This window comes from Pteronotus mesoamericanus, unplaced genomic scaffold, assembly GCF_021234165.1.
Source record: "Pteronotus mesoamericanus isolate MK-2021 breed Mesoamerican mustached bat unplaced genomic scaffold, CSHL_Meso_final scaffold_651, whole genome shotgun sequence".
Taxonomy (NCBI): Eukaryota; Metazoa; Chordata; class Mammalia; order Chiroptera; family Mormoopidae; genus Pteronotus; species Pteronotus mesoamericanus.
Genome location: NW_026555325.1, coordinates 499651 through 520911, shown reverse-complemented (window position 1 = coordinate 520911; position 21261 = coordinate 499651). Strand labels below are relative to the sequence as shown.

Here is a 21261-nt window from a genome sequence, read left to right as displayed (position 1 = left end):
ACAGGCATCTTTCCATTCCCCCCATCTTCCCTTGCAGGCATGCATCTCCTAAACCCTGAGATCCCATGAGGCTTGCAACTCTGAGGCAATGGGCATTGGCAGCTCATCCCTGGCTAACTCCCGGAACCTCTCCCCAAGACCTCCTTTTCTTTGATTTCTTAGTAAGCCAAAGCAGCCCAGCTTAGGCTCATTTCCCTGTCTAGTCCCTCTCCTGTTGCTTCTCCTACCTTAAGCTGGCCCCTTGTTTCACTGGCCCCAGTTTTAATAAATGTACTCTCTAAAATCACCTGAACTTGTGTTGTGAAATGTTTCCTGCACGAAGAACCCACACACCACCGACTGGTCCTAGACTGACCTGATCAGGGTCAGATCCTCTTTCCTGTTAACATCAGGATTTGGTTTGGAGGCAGAGCCAATGGAACTTTTTGTGTATTTGTCCTTGTGTTGCAGATGGAGACAGAATCTAGGCTCTTGGTGGTTGCAAACAAAGAATTGGACTGACCACACAGATAGTGTGAAGCAAAGCAAGTGGGGAAATTATCAATGAAAGTACACCCCCCCAAGAAATGGGAGCAGGCCATCTTTGGCCAGAGAGTGGATCCCTTCTATTGAAGGGTTACAGGCTTTATACAGTTTTTACTTAAGCTTCTACATATGCGATTTCTGAATCCTCCTTGATTGCCCACTCGGGGAGGAAACCGCAATGTTAATTTTTATCAGCTGTCACAAGGAGATTCTTGGAAATCAGGATGTGAATGAAGATAGCTGCAGTGTCTCAGGGTTTCCTATTCTATCTCCTGCCTCTCTTGTGGTAAATTGTTTCCAAAGATGATTGTAACTATGTCTTCCATCCTAAATGCCTTTTTGTCACTTCTCTCATTCAAGAGGTGGGGTTTATTTCTTCTACTGGAAGAGGGGTTTCTTTCTTCTGCTGTGGGCTAGTCCTATAGCTTTTTTTTTTTTTTTAACAAATAGAATGTAACAGAAATGGCATTCGGGAACTCCAAGATCAGGTTTCAAGAGGACTTTTCTTATTTAGCCATAAATAAAAACAAATACGGATGTCCTGCCATTTGTGACAACATGGATGAAACTTGAGGGCATTTATGCTAAGTAAGTCAAACAAAGACAAATACTTCATATATGTAGAACCTTTAAAAAAAACACCTGAACTTTTAGAAACAGAGGGTAGATTGGTATTTGCCAGGGCCAGTCGGGTAGGAGTGTAGGGTGAGGGGAAATGGGTGAAGGTGGTCAGAGTACAAACGTCCAGTTATAAGATGAGTAAGTTCTGGGGATCCAATATACAGCATGGTGACTATAAATAAGCCTAGGCTATGGTGGTTAGAGAGGGATGCCACGTGGACAAGCTAATGGTGAGTAGCACCCAATGTTAGACCTTGGTCCTTGAGTTTGGCTAGGAAAAGAATTCAGGGCCAAGATTCAAATATAAGCAAACGTTTATTTAGAGCCACAGCCATAGAAGTGAGCCATGGGAGAAGCGAGCCATCTGGGCTGCATGGACTCAGGAAACAAGGTACGGAGGCAGAAGAAGGGCCCTTGGTGCTTAGGTGAAAGCAAAGCAAAGAAAATGCACCTGGAAGATGGAGATGGGGAAAGGTGCAAGGCCTGCTACAGACAGAGAGTGGCACTAGGTCCTCCACCATGATGATGGGGGACTCAACTGTTGGAAAAATTTGTTTCAGGTGATAGCTAATAAGCTTAGCGATTGATACATGTAAAAAGCTATTGTTTCAGGACCTGAAGATATGACCCACTTTGTCTCCAGGAAAGCATAAGCGATTCCACCTTTGTGCCTCAGGAGGACTGCAACCAATCACGATGGTATCTGAGCTATTGTACTTTAGGGTGAGACGTCCACTGCCCAGGACACAGATGAAAGAATGCTGCAGCTTTTATCTGATTAACTTTTTCCCCTGAATTCCAATCCCTTTACCTACACTTTTCTTCTCCTTATAAAAAGGATTGGTTTAAAATGGAATTTAAGACAGTCTGTTAGGGTACAAAGCCACCGTTCTCTCAGATCGCCAACCATCTGAACAAAGCACCTATAAAGATTCAATCCCTGTCTCTGCTTATTGGATTTGGTAGGTGACAGACAGCGGGAACACTGGCTTTTCAGGTTTCACTGAGGGCTTTTATCTGCTCCCTAACGGTGGGGAGCTTTGCAGAGGTCCCAGGGGAGGATTTCAATGGAATATTTATCAAATTCCCAGGTGTGTCCTTTCAGGATCATGGTCTCTACTGACTGGTTGACATTAGAGTAGTGTCATTAATTATTGCATCTGATTTTGATGCCATGGCATCATTTCATCTGGTTTTGCCACTTTTCTGGGCTTGGAGCTGAAACACAGCTGGGGTCTAGTTTGACCAAAACTGTCTCTGTGGTTATCACACCTGAGGCTTTGTTCCCAAGATTTGATGTGGGTCAGAACCTCATTATCTTGAGGGCTTAATGCTTAAGGGAGTGGTTGTGCAAGGGAAACATATGAGGCTATTCTCTGGTCCCCTTTTTTTCTCATTTGAGGGTCTACTACAGGACAAGAGACACACAAGGGGAGAAAAGATTAGGGAAGGGTCCAAGTCACATGACCAGTGATATGAAAGGTCAAAGGTCTAAACCGCAGGACCAACAATTTGCTAGGCACCAGGATCTCTCTGCTCTGGTGACCTTTCTACCTGGCTTATTGTTCCTGTAACTGCCTGCTGCATCAGAGCTGCCTTGGAGGAGATACCTTAGGAGGGAGTATCCATGCTCACATAGGCAACTGAGGCATCATAGCCAAGAATCAGCCCTTGGACTCCAGATATTGGAGATCCCAGGCATGTGAAGGAGGGCATTTTGGAAATTCCAGCCCAGCTTAGCCTGCTGAGGGCAGCTGATACCAGCTGAAGAGCCAACCCATCCTCTTTGAGCCCCACCCAAATTCCTGACTCACAGTATTGCTTTAAACCACTAAATTTGGGTGGTTTGTTAAACAGCAAGAGATAACTGAAACAGTCAGATTTTTTTGGAGGGGGGGCAAAGAGAGGAGGGATTATGTAGTTAATGACTTATCTATTTCAATGCTTCCCCCTCTTTTCCCCTGCAAAGAACCAGTGTTTGCCAGTATTGATTCAGGAGGTCCTGCTGTCTTTTCCTTATTCTCCTCCAATATTCTTATGCTGGTGAAATCAAACCACAATGAATCTAAGTGTAGACACTAAAGGGGAAGACAACTAATAAATACGCAATCTGCAGTTTGAGCATAGTGGGCTTGAGGGTAGATTGTCTACCTGTTTCTCATGCTGGTGAAGGTGTGTGGACTTAATGGCTGCAATGAGCCTTTGGTTCTTTTAGTTTCATGTCATAAAGACTTCCAGAATTCCAAGCCATGTGGGGCTAGCTTTGAATCATGCCACCACGTATAGAGCACCTTTATGCTAGGGCCATACCAGGAACCTGAAGGTAAGATCTGCTGTGCTTTTTGCCCATGAAGACTATACAGACCACATCTTCTATCTATTGGGCAGGCAGTAGACTGGGGTTGGGGGATCTGGCCATTTTCACAAAGGCCCTGCAGCTGGTCTGCTGAAATCGTACATTTCCATTTCTTTCTGTTGCTGACATGTGAAGACCATCACCCTTCGGATGTTGAGGTAGGTGCTGATGTGCTGGCTTGACTCTTCCCAAGCCACTCCAGCATTATGGGCTTTACTGAAACCTGTGTTTCCAGGCTATACACAGGTTCCTACCTAGTGGAACCAAAATAATTTTTTTAGCCTGAGGTGGGGTGAGGGGGCATGGATCTGATTCTTTGTCTTCAGCTCAGATGACAAGCTAATTATTTTTAACTACTGTTAACATCATGGCAAACCACTACGCACTAGATTCACACACATACCCAACATATCTATGTTCTTGGTGGACCAAGGTTTTAAAAACAATAAGCCATATTCTCAGCTTTCTAGTATATAAAGTAGCAGAGGTATAAAGTTATTGACTCCTGTCATTCCCAAAGAAGGGGATGCTGCAACTGCTAATATCGGGTAGGGCAAAAGCAGGTTTACAGTTGTTCATATAGAAAACAACACAAGAATAAAATTTCCTGTATTAAAAACTATAAGCCTATTTTGCCCCATCCTGTATATCCACAGTTAAGATAGCCCATTTGTGAAAGTACTGTCTGCCCCTAAATACGGTCAGTGCTCTGGGAAAAACCAGTCAGGGACCTGGGACATCCGAAGCTATCTTTAGGAAGATTTAAAGTCTAGATCAAATCACATCTTAAATGCTTCCTCCTTTCACCATTTTTTCTATAGGTAAAATCAGACTCTTGAAAGAGAACAGGGGAAAATAGTCTAGGGAATGGGTGCATTATTTTTGTAACGTGTGTGCATGTGAGGATGTCTTGGCAATTTCATAACTATTCCCATGTGATTATCAGGGAATGGGGGGTTTGGTAGTGGCTGAGAGTGACTTAATAGTAGCCTTGCTCTGATTTCTTATCTATTTCTTATGGGCAGTCTTCAATTATTAAAGGGTAAAGCAAGACTATAAAGCAAAACTTTAGGTTTAAATGTACAGCATGGTAACTATAGTTAACACTGTATTGTATATTTGAAAGTTCGTAAGAGTAGGTCTTAGAGGCTCTCATCACAAGAAAACATATTTATTAACTACGTGGGGTGATGGATGTTAAGTAGACTTATTGTGGTGATCATTTTACAATATATACAAATATCCAGTCAAATCATTATGTTGTACAACTGAAACAAATATATGTTATGTTGATCATATCTCAATTTAAAAAAAGTCAACTAAACCTCCACTTAGGTTTACTAGGATTCCTGCTGGGGAGGTTAAAGAAAATATTCAGAGAACTGAAATAAACCACAGGGTTGTATTTTTTGTCTCTACCCCCACGTATGATTGAATAATTCTTTTTGCAATGCTGGCCCTAATTAAATATTCTTTAGATCTTCAACTCTCTACAGTCAAAAATAATAAAAATTCAACAGGCCTTGGGAATGATTTTTATAGTCTTTACTTTTTCTTCTGCATATCGCTCCTTAATCTGACATGGTTCAAAGGCAGCTCCAACTTTTGCACCCTGGGGTACAGTAGCAGTAATTGGGATGCGCAAGCTTGTGGGGAGGCCTGGGATTCCTAGGGACTAAGTGTGATTTTGCATATGCTCTGGAGTGTGTGAACATCTGTGCTAATAACACCTGCTGCTCCTGAGCTGCTCCTACTCTGGGCTGGAAGCAAGCCAGGCTCCAGGCAAGCTGCATATGACAGACCCTTCCACCTTTTGAGGTCCTCAGCACTTGCTTGGCTAACAAATGGGAAAAACTTCTATATAGCATTTGAGCTAAACTGGACAATTAATTGTGTGATCAGTATACTGGCTAAAAATACACATTCTTTATCTAACCAAACAATATTCTATTTTTAGTTAGGTAAGTATGTTCATACTCAAAATTGTCTACAATTGATTGGTATTAACTTTATAAGAGAACAAAATTACATGAAGCATACCCACCAGAATCACTGCCACAGAGAAAGTGATGCTTTGTAAAACACGTGTAAGATGAAGTTTACTACACAATACAATATACAGATGAGGTATTATAGAATTGTACCTCTGAAATCTATATAATTTTATTAACCAATGTCACCCCAATAAATGTAAATAAAAATAAATAAATAAATAGAGGAAAAAAAGAAAAAGATGAGGGGTTTACTGTCTTCATCTTCTTTTAGTCTGAAACTGAGATCTTCTGGACAGGTTAAATCTTTAATACACTTATTTAAAAATGGTGATTTTAATTTACAGGAGACAAAGTGGGTATATATTTGTAAACATTTATTCTCTTCAACTGAAAAAGGCTTGTATCAGCACACATTGTACAGCCTTTCAAATTACACAGAAATTGAAAAAAAGGTTCCTTGTTCATAAGTGCAATGAATCTTTGATGTCCAGTGATCTGCTGCAAACAATGAAAACAAATTTTAAACTGCCAAAGAAGTTTCCAGCACTCATCAAATGCATTTACTTAGGTGACCAAACAGCCACAAGGAGAGAAATGCAAACAAGTGGCATTTAGTTATTGGAAGGACATTAAAAATAACTGGAAGTATTTTCCTGCCTAGAATGATTTCTATTCCCCTTTGAGTCTAAGTGGTTTGATTAAGAGGCCTTAAACATAACATAATTTAATTTACACTAAATGGTCATACTACCTAAACAAATAAGGAAAGAACCCAATGAGGGAATTCGGTATCTTCTGGAAATTGTTTCTGTTCAGAGACACAGGGGAAGAGTAATCTGCTTGTGGGCTCTCCTTGGTCACCCTTCAGCCCCTTGAAAAGATAGCACATGGTTCTGAATTGGTTATTCCATTTCTGTATTCCTTTCCCCCCATGAATTTTATGTTGGATCACATTGTGCTGGCTGCAAAAACAGAAATACAGGTTGCAACTGACTGTAACAATTTTGAAGAATAATTTGCTGTACAATAGAGCTTTGGATCTGATACAAGAATTCAGAAATATAAAACAAAATAACTATAAAAGTTAGGAGGCATTTAAACAGCATTTCCTCAGAAAAAGCTGCTGACTCTGTATCATTCCGATGTGGATTCCTACAGTCATTTGGGGTGAGTGTGTATTTTCCCCCCTTTGCTGAAACATTGGCCTGTCTTCAAAAGTTGTTACGCCATGACCACACATCCTAGGAATCTCTATCATATTAACAGAAGCTCCAAGTACCAAGCCAATTAAAGATGGGAGTGGACAGGGGAATCATAAAGGCCAAGGGTCCAAGGTGGCTCTGTTACTGAGAACTTGCCCTTTCCAAAACATGAAAGTCATAGTGCTTCTTGCTTGTTCTCAGTTTAAATTTGTTAACTGAGTTAATTTGTTTCTTCAACGCATTCTGCGCAGCTGAAATGGAAGGGAATGTGGCTAAGACGGTATATGTGGAGGCCAAGTCACTGGGTTTAGAGCGTTCAGAATTGACGGTGCTGTCCCCGCTTCCACAGCACAGGGGGTGACGACGTGGCTGGGACTGGGGGTCCCGCAGCCACCGTATCTTGGCGCCAATTTTAAAGAGTTCCCCAAAAAGCTTCTCAGCTTCCATGCGAGTTATTCCATCTGGCAGTTCAGTAATTTCCAAGACTTTCCCAATAACTAGAATGAAAAGGTGTAGAATTAATAATCCCTGTTACTGAAGAGGGACCAAAAAGTACTGCAGACCCAAATATGACATAAAAAATGAACCAATTTTTTTAAAACCATTCAAACCCACAAAATTATAATTGTTACGGCCACCTTTTAAATCATTCTTACCCCCTAGGCAAGGGGTGTAGAGCTAATGGTGCTAAACTACCCATTTCAGCCTTCCCTGATAGATGCACATACAAAAGACAGCATTGTACAGTGGCTTCTCTAAATAAAGCACGTGACTTTTTTAATTTAAATTTTTTTTATCCTCACCCAAGGACATTTTTTCTTTGCTTTTAGAGAGACAGGAAGGGAGAGAGAGAAACACTAATGTGAGAAATATCGATTGGTTGCCTCCTGTATGTGCCTGGACTGGGGACTGAAACTACATCCTTTGGTTATGGGATGATGCTCCAACCAACCGAGCCACGCTGGCCAGGACAAGGCACGTGATCTTCGGTAAACAGTTTCCTGAACTCCACATTACCATTGTAAACTAAAGATAACAGAACTTTCCCTAACCACCCGAAGGAAGATGAAGAGAAAGTTAAACACTTGAAAGCACTTTCCCACAGAAAGGTGATATATTTGTTTATTCAGACTATCTCTGTATGGTTACAAGGACTACTTCCTTTCTCAACGAATAGGGGCAATGACTTTCATTCTACCTATTCCTGTGTCTTTTCCCTTTGGTCCCTTCACCCCTCCAAAACCCCACCTGTATTTTAGTATGCGCTCAAACCTGAAATTACATAGCATTACAAGAACATATTCAAGCACCCTACATTATAGATGGTATAAGTTTCTGTGACTTTTTGCAGGACTCTAGGAAGAGGAAACCCCATTTCTGTGCTGTGGTACAGTTTTAAAGACTATTTAACTGGTAAACAATTGGTAAAATCACATCAAGTTGCTGGCTCCACAACACACCTGCTTCTCCTGCACCAAAGTCAGTGGATGCAGCTTTTTTAGCTTGTTTCCTTCCTCGGTTTCCATGCCTGTTGCCAGACTGACCCTGAAAACCCATGGACAGATGAGAAACAGGGTTAATAATGGTGAAAAATGTGTTTCTAATGTTTAAACACCTAACATACTCAGCATGGGTTTTGTATTTCAGCAAAAAAACTTCAATCCCAGCCCTTCTGAATTCTGCCTTGTGGCAATGGCACTCTTGTCTCATGCTATGACCAGTCGCTTGCTGGTCTTTCAGAAGCAAGGGTGCCCTAACGCCCAGCCACTACCCATTTTTGGATAGCACAAGTGAATTATGGTTCAGCCAAGCGGTGTTCCACCTTCTCCCTTGCTCTGATCTTGGTGGGGCCAGTGGCAACAGTGAGAAATCAACTGCTGAGGCGCAGAGCTCTCTCTCCCTGTGCAATGCCAACAGGAGGGCCCAGGGCACCACACCCTCAGCAACGGAAGTATGATGTTCTGCCAACAAAGTCTAGGAGGTCAGACAGCTGGCTTTCTTACCTGTTGGGTTGGAATGTGTCCGTGCAGAACAGCAGGAGGATTGTACTGCAGTGGCTGGCCAAGTAATGGATATCTGGCATCTCCTGAAAGTCAAGAGAAATATTTTTACATGTTTCTCTACTCAGTTATAAGTTCTTCCTAGAGTTTACTAAATTGCCTCAGTTGAGTAGGTATTGACATATTTTTAAAAAGAATTAAAAGTTTCAAATATCCTTTAAAGAGCTGGGGTAAACTTCTCAAAAGACTAAGGACTAAAACAGTGGTTATGAAGGAGCATAAGTGGTGGGAACTGGGTTGACAGGGGATAAAGTGAAGAGAAACTTCTCTATATACCTTGACATTCATATGAAACCCACTAAAATAACGGTGATACCCTCTCCAACCACTTGAGATACTAAAATCCACATTTTGTCTGATGATTAAAAATTAACATAACTTAAACTTCAGGGGAAGGAGAAGACCCTGAAAAAACAGTATGCTCCCTAGCTCCTCAAATTCACTATTAACTACTATAAATATATACATGTATATATTTACATATACATATATGAACATTTTTAGTCTTAATCAATAGGTGTATTTACGCTGTAAGCTGTTTTTAAATGAAAATTTGTATTTAAAATTTTGACTTGCTTATAAAGAGTGGCACAGTAGTTTTTAAAAAAAATCATTTTATTTTTTAAATCGTCACTTGAGGATATGTTTATTGATGTTAGAGAGAGAGGAGGGGGAGGATAGAGGAGGGAGGGATGGAAGGAGAGACAGGGAGGGAGAGAGAAAGGCAGAGAGAGAGAGAAAACAGTGATGTGAGAGAGAAACATCGATAGGTTGCCTCCCGTACACGCCTTGAATGGGTTTTGAACCCACAACCTAGGTATGTGCCCTGACTGGGAATTGAACCCGCAACAGTATGGGACTCTCTAACCAAATGAGTCACGCAGCCAGGGCCAGAGTGACACAGTTTTTAAGTGTTATTCATGAGCAAGTATCCTCTTCCTAGATCACTAAGTGTGGGGTTGTCAGGATGAAGATCCCTCAATTATTTTCTTTTGCTGGGATTCCTAAAGTCATCCCATGAAAGGGGCTTAAAAAATGTGAATTGCAAAAAACCCTGTCCTGGAAAAGAATGCTTTCGTTTGTTATATTCTCATTTTATTTTAACCACATGTCCCCAAATTTAGCACATTCTGTGTTTGGAAGAGAGTTATAAGTAGGTGCTAGAAAGCATCTTCAGGAAATGATACATACCCTTTCTCTTGACACTTTTGTTAATAGAGAGAAGCAAGGTGTGAGCTTCCTACAACTCTATGGTGCTCTTTGCTAATGAACATGGTGAAGATGTCTGGGCAGCTTCCTGGCAGAACACATCCATGATATACTTACTCCTTCCCATTTACTACTTGAACAGCAGATATAACATAGAGGCTTAGCACTGAGATCAGACATGCACATGTGAATTGTGAAGAAACATAAAAAACTGCATAAAAAACAGTTGCAAAGAAGTCAGAGTTAAGTTTAGGCCAATGGAGATGAGACAGTAGTCAGCAGTAACCAAAGATCCCTCCTTACAGGCCATGCTATGCACTCTTCTTGGGGGCATTCTTGGGGCACTCTTCTTGGGGTAGTAATAACATTTTGTTATTACTACATCACCACACAGTTTCAACCTACACTCTGTTTCAATTTATTTCTTGTAACATGCTTTATTTTTCTAGATTAAAGTAACTGGCTTTGTAGAAAATTTGGAAACACAGTATTACAAAGGAGAAAATAAAAATCAACTTGGTAATTCAATCATTTCCAACATTTTGGTGTGTCTTTTCAGTCTTTTTTCTACGTGTAGGCTCACGTGTATATGTATTTTATATTAAAAAAAAATTGGGGCATAATTAACATCAAACGCACATCTTTAATGAAAGTCCATGTAACCATGACCCAAAAAAGATAATAAAGGTTCCCATTTCCTGAGAAGTTCCCTCAAGCTCATTTCCAGTAAACTCCATATCCCATCCATACCATTATCTGATTTCTAACATCATAGTTTAGTTTGCCTGTCATTGGATTTCATATAATTAAATCATGCAGAGTGTCTTTTTTGTGTGTCTGGTTTGTTTTTTGCTTAACATAGCTCTGAGCTTCTTCCATGTTGTCGCATATCAGTAATTTGCTTTGTTCATTTTCATTGTTGAGCAGTATTCCATTGTAAGGATACACGACAATTTGTTTATCTAATCTCCATTGGTGAACATTTAGTCTGTCCAGTTTGGGCTAATATAGGTTGCTATAAATGTTCGGTTACAAGTCCACATAGATAGGTTTTCACTTCTCTTGGGTAAATAAATACCCAGGAGTGCAATAGCTACCTTGTAAGAAATCTTTTCTCAAAATGGTTTTTATCATTTCATACTTCCACATCAACGTGTGAGAATTTCAGTTGCTCTGTGTCTTCACCAATGTTCAGTGTTGGTAGTTTTTATGATTAAAGCCATTCTAGTGGGGGCCAAGTGATATTTCATTCAAATTTTTCCTGATGAATAATGATGTTGAACATCTTTTTAAAGACTTACTGGACATCTTCTTTTTTGAAATATCCATGTAACTTATTTTTCAAAATCATTCATAATATTCTAAACATGTAAAACATGATTTTTAGATAACTGCATAGTATTCCTTCTATGGATATACTATAATCTAAGTAATCCTTACGGATGGAGATTTAGGTTGTTTTGAAATTTTCCTTTTGCAACAGCATGGATAGACCTACAGACTCTTATGCTAAGTGAAATAAGCCAGTCATTGAAAGACAAATACCATATGATCTCACTTATATGTAGAATCTAATGAACAAAATAAACTAATGAAAAAATAGAAACAGAGACATGAGCACAAGGAACAGACTGACAGTTGATGGGGACAGCGGGGAGACGGGATGAAGGTGAAGGGAGTAGCCAAAGAACTTATGTGCGTGACCCGTGGACATGAACAATGGCATGGGGATTACCTGAGGTGGGGGGGCAGTTAGGTAGAGGCAGGCAAAGGGTGATAAAGTGAGGACAACTGTAATGGCATAAACAATAAAATATAATAAAAATATAAAATAAAAAAAATCTCCCCCCAAAGAATAAACTTCTATGCATAAATTGTTACTGTATTGACTGTGTGCATTTATCCTTAAAATAAATTCCAGGAAATAAAATGAATGGTTTCCATATTATTTTAAAAGATTTTATTTATTTACTTTTAGAGAGAGGGGAAATGAGGGAGAGAGACATGAATGTGCGAGAGACACATGGATGAGCTGTCTCCTGCTCACCCCCAATTGGGGAGCCGCCAACAACCCAGCCCTGTGTCCTGACTGGGAGCTGAACCCCTCCCCTCTTGGGTCACAGGATGGTGTTCAATCCAACTGAACCATACCAGCCAGGGTGGTTTCCATATTATTTTATAATCAATGCTTGTGTGTCTGTTCCTCCAACTAGACTGAGAATTGATGAGGATAAAGACTTCATCCTAGCCCTTGCTGGTGTGGCTTGGTGGATTGAGTGCTGGCCTGCAAACCAAAAAGTTGCCAGTTTTGATTCTGAGTCAGGGCACAGGCCTGGGTTGTGGGCCAGGCCCCCAGTTGGGGGTGTGTGAGAGGTAACTGATTGATGTTTCTCTCCCTCTATTTCTCCCTCCCTTCCCCTCTTTCTAAAAAAATAAATAAATAGGTTAAAAAAAAAAGACTTCATCTTACTCATTTTTGTACACCAGGGGCACAGTAAGTCCTCAATAAATATTTGCTGGATATATTTTTGAATACACTTTTGCTATATTACTGTAATATGGACATTAGCAATATAAAACAAATATAGAAATTGCTTATTACTACTACAGAGGAATGGAGTCTAAGGATAGTAAGTTAAAACCATTTTAATTTTGTCATATAAGTAGTTACTGAATGTAAGTAATTAGTAAATTAGTAATTATTAATTTGTGATGAAGCATTAACATCAGGAGTATATGGTAATAAACAAATATGTCTGGGTGGAGGTGAAAATGTAGTCCTGTGGAAAACTAAAAGATAGCAATACCAACGTAAATCACAAAGTTATTGGGATTGATGTCTTAAAATTCTCTGAGGCTGTGACTAGTTTCGTGCATACGTACCTTGCCCAGGGATAAAAGGTCTAGAAAACTGGGGTATGATGGAAAGTGGTGGTCCAGAGGGACGAACAGTTTTCAGGGTGGATAGCTGAGCTGGTGCTGGCGAATGAGCTGGTGAAATAATGGGACTACTAAGTTGAGGGCTGTGCTGTAATTACAACAAGAAAATGGTCAGCATTTTAGTCAGACTTTTTGCAAATTTCTTTTGGACAAAAATTTTTATTCTTTTTGATTATAAATATGTACTTGTTTTACTATTGCAATATATACTTGTTATTACAAATATAAAAACATTATGGAAATTCAGAATTTCTAACACCTAAAGAAAAACACTGGTAACATTATTTCTATGCATATGCATTCATACAACCATGTTTTACAAAAATAGAAAGACTATACGTCCAATTTTTGAATCCTGCTTTTGCACTTAGACAATATTTTAAGTACTTTTTGATGACAGAATATTTACGTCGACCTCATTCTTTTTTCCATATTAACTGTTTAACATCTCATTTTTAAACAATTCACCCATAAAAAACAGCTGCAAAAACAGCATAAGAATTCTCTGATACCCCAAATGTTAATATTTTATTATATTGGATTTATCTTTTTTTTTTTGAGCTATTTGAGAATGAGTTGTTCACAAAACCCCTCTATCCTGAAGTAATTTGTCTATTACCTAAAAATAAGAAAATTTTCTTATATAAATAACTACAGTATAATTGTCAAAATCAGGCAATTAACACTACTAATACTGTTACTAATAACAGTAATATTATATAATATGTAAATTTATTGAAATTTTACCAATTGTCCCATAAATGTATTTTATAGCCAAAAAAAAGAAAAACCTAACTAGTTTAGAATCCAAACTAAAACGAAGTGCTGCATCTAGTTGCCATGTCTCTTTGATCTTTAATCTGGTATAGGGCCTCAATCTTCTCCTTCTTGACTTTGACATTTCTGAAGGTCATTTTAAAGATCAGTCATTTTGTGAAATGTTCCTCATTTTTGGTTTGCCTGCTGTTTTCTCTTCAAAAAGTTCATGATATACATTTGGTGAAGGAATACCAGAGAAGTGATGTTGTGTCCTTCTCAGTACATTATAGGAGAGGGAACATGCTGGCCATTTGTCACCACAGTATTGGTGATGTTTATTTCAATGGCTGGGTTAAAGTGGTGTCTGCTTGGTTTCTCCATTTTCAAGTTACTATTTTTCATTTCTAGTTATATGCATCTTGTGGGGAGATCATATTATTTCTGAACACAGATCATTTTACTTCTTTCTTCCCAATTTGGATGTTTTCTATTTCTTTTTCCTAATTGCCCTGGGTAGGACTTACAGTATGATGCTGGTTGGGAGAAGATACTTTGCATGATATCTATCTTTTAAAATCTATTGAGATTTACTATGTGGTTTAACATATAGTCTATCCTAGAAAATGTCCCATGTGCACATGAGAAAAATGTGTATGCTGTTGTTGTGCAATAGAGTGTTCTGTGTATGTTTGCTAGATCTAGTTGGTTTGCTGTGCTGTTTATTTACTTACTTATCTTGTATCTCCTTGTTCTATCCACTATTGAGAGTAGGGGCATTAAAATTTCCAAATATTATTGTAGAATTATTTATTTCTCTGAACAATTGTGTATTTGCTTCATTTGTTTTGATTATTAGGTGCATTTTTAAATATTTGTTACATCTTGTCGCTGTATTGAAACTTTTATTAGTATACAATGTCCTTTGTTTCTTGCAAGCTGTTTGCTCTAAAGTTTATCTTTGTCTTTTGACCCAGAGAGTTTAATCCACTTACATTTAAGATAATTATTGATAAAGAGGGACTTTTGTCACCTGGGCATTATTTTTCTAAATACCTTATAGCTTTTTGCTCCTCATTTCCTGCATTACTGTCTTTTGTGTTTACTTGATTTTTTTGTAGTAAAATATTTAAATTCCTTCCTCATTTCATTTTGTATATATTACATAGATTTTTTTCTTTGTGGTTACCCTGGGGATTACACTTAATATCTTAAAGTTGTGATACTCTAATTTGAATTTATACCTGTTTAACTTCGCTGACACACAAAATATCTGTTCCTTTACAGCTGTCACCACCCCTTTTGGTTGCTGGCGTCATAAAATTACATCTTTATCTACTACGTGCTCAAAACAAACTAATATTTCTTGTAAATGCATGTCTGTTAAATTATGTAGAAAACAAAATGTGGAGTTACAAATCAAAGTTACAAAAATACTGCCTTTTAGATAATTAAAAAAAATGAAGCTCTTAAATCATGTAAAAAAGCAAAAAGTGGAGTTACAAACCATTGGTCTAATACTATTGGCTTTTATAATTGCCCATGTATTTAACCTGAGAGCTTTATTTCTTCTTGTGGCTTTGTGTTACTGTCTAGTGTCCTTTCACTTCACTCTGCAGGACTCCTTTGAGGATTTCTTACAGGGAAGGGCTCAGCTTTCTTTAATTTGGGAATTCTTAATTTTTCCCTTACTTCTGAAGGGCAGTTTTGCCAGATCAAGGATCTTGGTTGACAGTTTTTCTTCTTTCAGTACTTTGAATATACTGACCTGCTGCCTTTAGCCCCCAAAGACTGATGAGAAATCTGATAATCTTTCTGAGGATCCATGTATGTGACGAGTCATTTCTCTCTTGCGGTTTTTAATACTCTGCCTTTGTCTTTTGAAAGGCTGATTATACTGTGTCTCCATGTAGGTCTCTTTTTGAGTTCATCTTAAGAGTCTGTGAAGCTGCTTGACATTTATATTCATGTCTTTTTATCAAACTTGGGAAGTTTTAAGCCACTATTGCTACAAATATTCTCTGCCCTTTCTCTCTCTTCTCCTTCTGGGAAGCCCACAGTACATATGTTGGTCCACCTGATGTTGTCCCCCGCAGGTCCCTTAGGCTTTGTTTACTTTTCTTCATTCTTTTTTTCCTGTTAGTTCCTCTAACATAATATTTTCCACTGTCCTATTTTTTTTTAAATATTTTATTTATTTATTTTTGGAGTGAGGGGAAAGGAGGGAGAGAGGGAGAGAATCATCAATGTGTGGTTACCTCTTGTGTGCCCCCTAATGGGGACCTGGCCTGCAATCCAGGTATGTGCTCTACTGGGAATTGAACCAGTGACCCTTTGGTTTGAGGGCTCGCACTCAATCCACTGAGCCACACCAGCCACGGTTCCACTGTCCTATTTTTAAGTACTTTGATTCTTCCTTCTGCCTGCTTAAATTTGCCACTAAATTCCTCTAGTGAGTATTTTTTCATTTCAATTACGGTATTTTCTACTCCAAAATCTATGAGTATTTTTGGTTTCTTTTTAGGTGTTCTATCTCTTTACTGATATTTCCATTTTGTTCAAACATCGTTTTCTTTCTCCACATTAGTTCTTTGAGCACCCTTCAGACAGTTGTTTCATAGTCTTTGTCTAAGAGATCCAATTAGGTCTTTCTCAGGGACAATTTCTGTTGAATTTTTTCCCTTTGGATGGGCCATAATTTCCTGTTTCTTTGTATGCCTTGCATTTTGTTCATTTGTTTAATACTGGTTACTTTAGTCTGATAGTGTGGTAAGAGTGGGATCAGATTCTTCCGCTTTTTCAGGATTTGCTGGGATTTTTTTGTTATTGTTTTTGTTTATAGATTGTTGCAGGCTGTTTCTGCATCAAGGATCAGCCTGAAATCTAACTTTAAGGTCTTCTTGCAGGGCTTTACAGAGCTTGTGCTGAATATCAAGACTATTCCCAGTTTTTCAATGTTACAACAGTGTACAAAGAACTATCCTTGTACACATATTTTTGTATGCTTGTTCCACAATTTTTACTGGACAAAAAAATTATAGAAGTAAATTTGTTGATCAAAGGCTATGTACCTTTACATTTTGAAAATAAGTCACTAATCTGCACTCCAAAAAAGAGTTGTAGTAAATTACAGTATACCAAGAGTGTACAGTGGAACTTCATATCTCTGCCAACACTGAAAACTAGTAGTCTCCTAAATTTTCCCAATTATCTAAATAAAAAATATTTTTACATTTCATCTGTTTAATGGCCATTGGCTATATATAGTTTGTGAGCTAGCCTATAAATGACTTTTGATCTTTTTATTCTGCTATGATTTTGTCAGGTGCATTTTAAGTTTTTGTGTATAGTTTCTCTCTTAAGAAATACTTCAAAAAGCTTTTAATTCTGTTATTCTCATGTATATAAAGGTATAGAGAGATGAGTATAACAAACTTCCATCTACCCAAAATTCAACTGTGATTGTCATTTCCCCTGCTTTTTTCTCCCTGAATTATTTAAAGCAAGTCTCATATATCACAGCATTTCACCTAAAAATATTTCAGTACATAAATATTTTTAAAAGATAAAACTATTTAAAAAACACCATTTTCATACTAAAAATCAATATATTTAATATCCTCTTTTTACCCTAAAACATCTTTTGACTTGTCAGTATGCAAGGAAGATCAGTATGTTCCATTTGATTAGTATGTCTCTTGAGTCTCTTTTAATCTATAACAGTCCCAGCCTTCATTTCAAAATGTTATTTATCATCAAGGAACATGTATAAAGGACACATGAACAAAGCCAAAGGTAGACAGGATCAAGGGCGGGAGGTGGGGATCGATGGGGTAGGGGCAGTGGTAGGGGAAAAATGGAGACAACTGTACTTGAACAATAAAAAAAAATTAAAAAAAAATCCATTTATCTGTTAAAGAAATGGGGCCAATTTGTCCAGTAAAATAAGAATATAATATCGTATGATTTGTTTTTTTTTTTTAATTCTTGGATTTTCTGTAAATTACTAGCTAGACTTAGAGGCTCGATTAGACTCAGGTTCAATTTTTAATTTTCTTTTTTTTGACAAGAGTACATCATGTGATACTGTGTATTTCCTCTACACCACATCAGGAGACAAATAATGTCTGGCTGACCCACTTTTAGTGATGCTACTATTGATTAGTTGCTTCAAGTGTTGTCTGCTTCATCTATCCATTTTAAAGTCCCCCCAAAACCTTTTCCTAATGTTTTTGGCATTTGCTAAAGATTTTTCCTTGATACATTATTTTAATAGGATTTCAAAATTGGTGATTTTAAATTCTACCACTGCTTTTACATTTATTAATTTCTATGATAAAGAGCATTACCTCACAAACTTTCTGGTTATACTAAAATATATTTTATGTGAAAAAGAAAACTCTTTTTTCTTTATGAAATTTGAGAACTAATTTACCTTCTGATTAAAAAAAATTTTTTTAATATGCAAAAGTTGGGAAATAATATTTAAATCTTTTTAAAAAGATTTTACTTATTTTTAGAGAGAGAGGAAGAAAAGGAGAGAGGGAGAGATATTGATGTGAGAGAAAAACGTCAATTGGTTGCCTCTTGAATATGCCCTGACTGGGAATCGAACATGTGACCTTTAGGTTTGTGGGACAGTGCCCAACTGAGCTGCACCCGTCAGGGCAATATTTAAATTTTGAAAGAAATTGACTGGATATAAAAAATATTCAAACTTCTTTACTAATCTGTTTGAGGTTCCCATTCAGTATCAATCCCTTTAGGTCAATCTTCTGTGATTAAAATATTGAAAGTTTTAAAAATAAGCATCTTACCTGAACAATACTGTCTACATTGCTAAATTCCACACACTTCTGTCCTCTCTGGTGATCACAGTAATATTTGTTTGGTTTCCACTGGGGGGGTGAGTGGGCACGAGATTGTGGATTGTTTGGTACATTAAGCTGCATCATCACCATACCTCCACCAGGTGGTGGAGGTGGCACAGCTGAAAATCAGAAGTAGGATACTACAATCAGTACACTTCAGCAAACAGCTGGTATCTTTATACACCACGATAAGTGAAAATAATTTTACATTTCTGAATAAACTTTTACTATTATGTGTGTAAGGCAGATTTAAACCCTACCGCTTCTTGCAAAAAGCATTGTGTGTTTAGAAAGACATTAAAATAAACTCTGTAGACCTAAATATCTCACTTACTCTTAAATATAATAGGTTTATAGTTACTCAGGATAGTCCACTTATCTACTGCATAAACTAGTAGAGAGTAGAACAATTTAGATATGACCTATAAAAGTGTTTAATTTTTAAAGTTAATTAATTTTAAAACAGGCATTTTTTTCTAACTACAAAGAAAAATTGGGAAAAATTATCCTACAGAAATTTTGACAGGGTAAAAAGTTAACTTGTAATAAATCGATTTCATGCAGTGGAAAAGTCTGGAACATGGGAATGGGATTAACAAAGCACAATTTTAGTACCCTGAATTGTCTATTACTCTGTGAAAATTTAAGCTCTTTGATTGTGTTTTCTCATTTGAAAAAGGAGGCTAGGGTTCTTTGGCCAACTATAAAGACCTGTGATGATTACACGTATGTCAAAACACTTTGCTAATTGTACAACAAAGATAAGCGGACTATTCTATCTATCTTATCTGATTTATTTCTTTTGTGTACCAGCACTGCTAGTATTAGGCATACACTTTGCCTGCCACTCGCCACTTTAGTGTAAGGTAAGGGAGGATCCTGTGCCCTGCCAACAGGGCCACAGTCTGCATTGCAGTAACCATGGAAGTTTCTAGTACTCTAGAAATTGAACCAACCTGACCTGGCTAAACAACCATAGAAAAGCTGACTGCTTAGGGACATCTCAGAGTTCTCCTCAGCCACAGCAGCCCATCCATGTAGGATGCAGCCACTATTAGTTATTTATTTAATAATTATTTATTGTTTCTCTGTTTCTTATCAACAAAATGTCAATAAATAATTACAATATAATACAGTGTTATGATAAAGATTGTTTAAGACACTAGGGAAGCAGAAAAAAGAAGCAACAAACTGTTTTAAGGACTGGGGAAGCTTTTGTAGAAGAGATAATTTTTAAGTCAAAATTTAAGGATGAGCAGGATTTTGGCAAACGGAGGGTGGTGGACAGGCATTCCAGGCAGGGAGAAGAACAGGTACAAAAGTATCTTTGGCATAAAAAAAAGCATAGTATATTCTGGAAACAAAGTTCTGTGTGAATTGAGAATATGAACTGAGTATATAAGTATAATCAGAAGGCATATCTTCTAGAATTTAAATAGAGAACCCATACAAATATTTTTATTCAGAGGCATGACATGAAGAGACTCCTGTTTCAGGACAACGATTTTTGAATTGTCTGTATGTGCTTGTGTATTGGGGAGGAGAAAGGCTGGGTATAGGGGAAGCATTAAATAAGCGAAAACACTTGAGACTACTACAAATAAGATATGAAAAGATTTGATCAAAAGTAGCAGCAGCTGGGAAGGAAAGAAGATGGCAGCAGACTTGAGGAAATGGTTACAGCATAAATGTGAAAGGGAAGAACAGAGAGTTAATTATGACTTTGAACTTTGTTTTTGTTCCTAGGTAGGTGAGATAAGGAATGCTGGAAGAGGGAGAAATAGTAAATATAAAGTCCTTTTGATACACCTAGTACATTTTTGGCTACATGGTCTTGTCTCAGCAGAAACAAGATTTAGGAGGTGTTAGCTGAGAGAAGTAGTTGAAGTCTAAGAGGTGGCTGGATTACTTAGGAAGACTCTGAAGAGTAATGACAAAATTCCTAGGAAAGGATCCTAGGGAACATCAATTCTGATTTTGGAGGGTATCCTAAATATCCTAGGTACATCTCAGCACATACCAAGTTGAAAACCTTTTTCTAGAAATGCCTAAGGAACTTAATTATTTCTTAAATGAAAAAACCTTTATCCTGTTGTTCAGTTATAATTCATACCTGAACACTGGTGGCTTTGAAGCTGCTGGGAATTGCATGGTGAAGTAGTTCGAGGAAACTGTACTTGTTCTGATCCTGGATGTTGTAAGTAACCTACTGATGAACTATGGGGGTGGGGAAAAATCAAACAAAAACACAGCACACTGAGATGGAAATGACTATAAAAATACTTTGAACAAACAGTCCTACAAATTTATAAAATAAAATTATTCTTTAAATTGATTAGCAGAAGTCAAATCTAACTCTTCTCTGAGTTATAAATACTTTATCTTTTAGATAATTACCTTATATTTATGGCAATATTAACAGTCTTTTAAAACTAGGAAAAACAACTAATTTGATTGCTCTTACTCTTGTACAACTTATTTTAAAATATGCCTTTTGTATTGTTCAAAAAATTACTTTAAAAAAGATAAATAACACATTAATTGTATAAAATAAGGTAATTTATTGGGATCTCACTAAGCTATATTTGAGAAGAATATGCAGTTTGACAATGATGAGACTCAAAACAGTATTTTATTGCTTAAAAATGTACTAAGAATAAATGAAACAAAAGAACATGATTCTCACACATTTTAACATAACTACTGACAAAAGTACAAAAAAGGTGT

At 37.5% G+C, this 21261-nt stretch overlaps 1 protein-coding gene across 6 annotated transcripts in view; it reads right to left on the bottom strand.

The window, feature by feature from the left end:
* Positions 1–5663: 5663 nt before the first annotated feature.
* R3HDM1 (R3H domain containing 1) overlaps positions 5664–21261 on the bottom strand; it is a 199943-nt gene continuing 184345 nt past the window's right edge. For 3 of the 6 annotated variants that reach the window (XM_054562489.1, XM_054562493.1, XM_054562491.1), the window contains 6 exons: positions 20648–20751; positions 18481–18653; positions 12851–12995; positions 8702–8784; positions 8159–8243; positions 5665–7195 (listed from right to left, as the gene is read on the bottom strand). In XM_054562489.1, coding sequence (XP_054418464.1) covers positions 6840–7195; positions 8159–8243; positions 8702–8784; positions 12851–12995; positions 18481–18653; positions 20648–20751 — 946 coding nt within the window. In that variant the 3' untranslated portion in view covers positions 5665–6839. Of the gene's footprint in view, positions 7196–8158; positions 8244–8701; positions 8785–12850; positions 12996–18480; positions 18654–20647; positions 20752–21261 lie in introns of all 6 variants that reach the window. The other 3 variants (XM_054562492.1, XM_054562494.1, XM_054562490.1) reach the window with 2 other exon arrangements.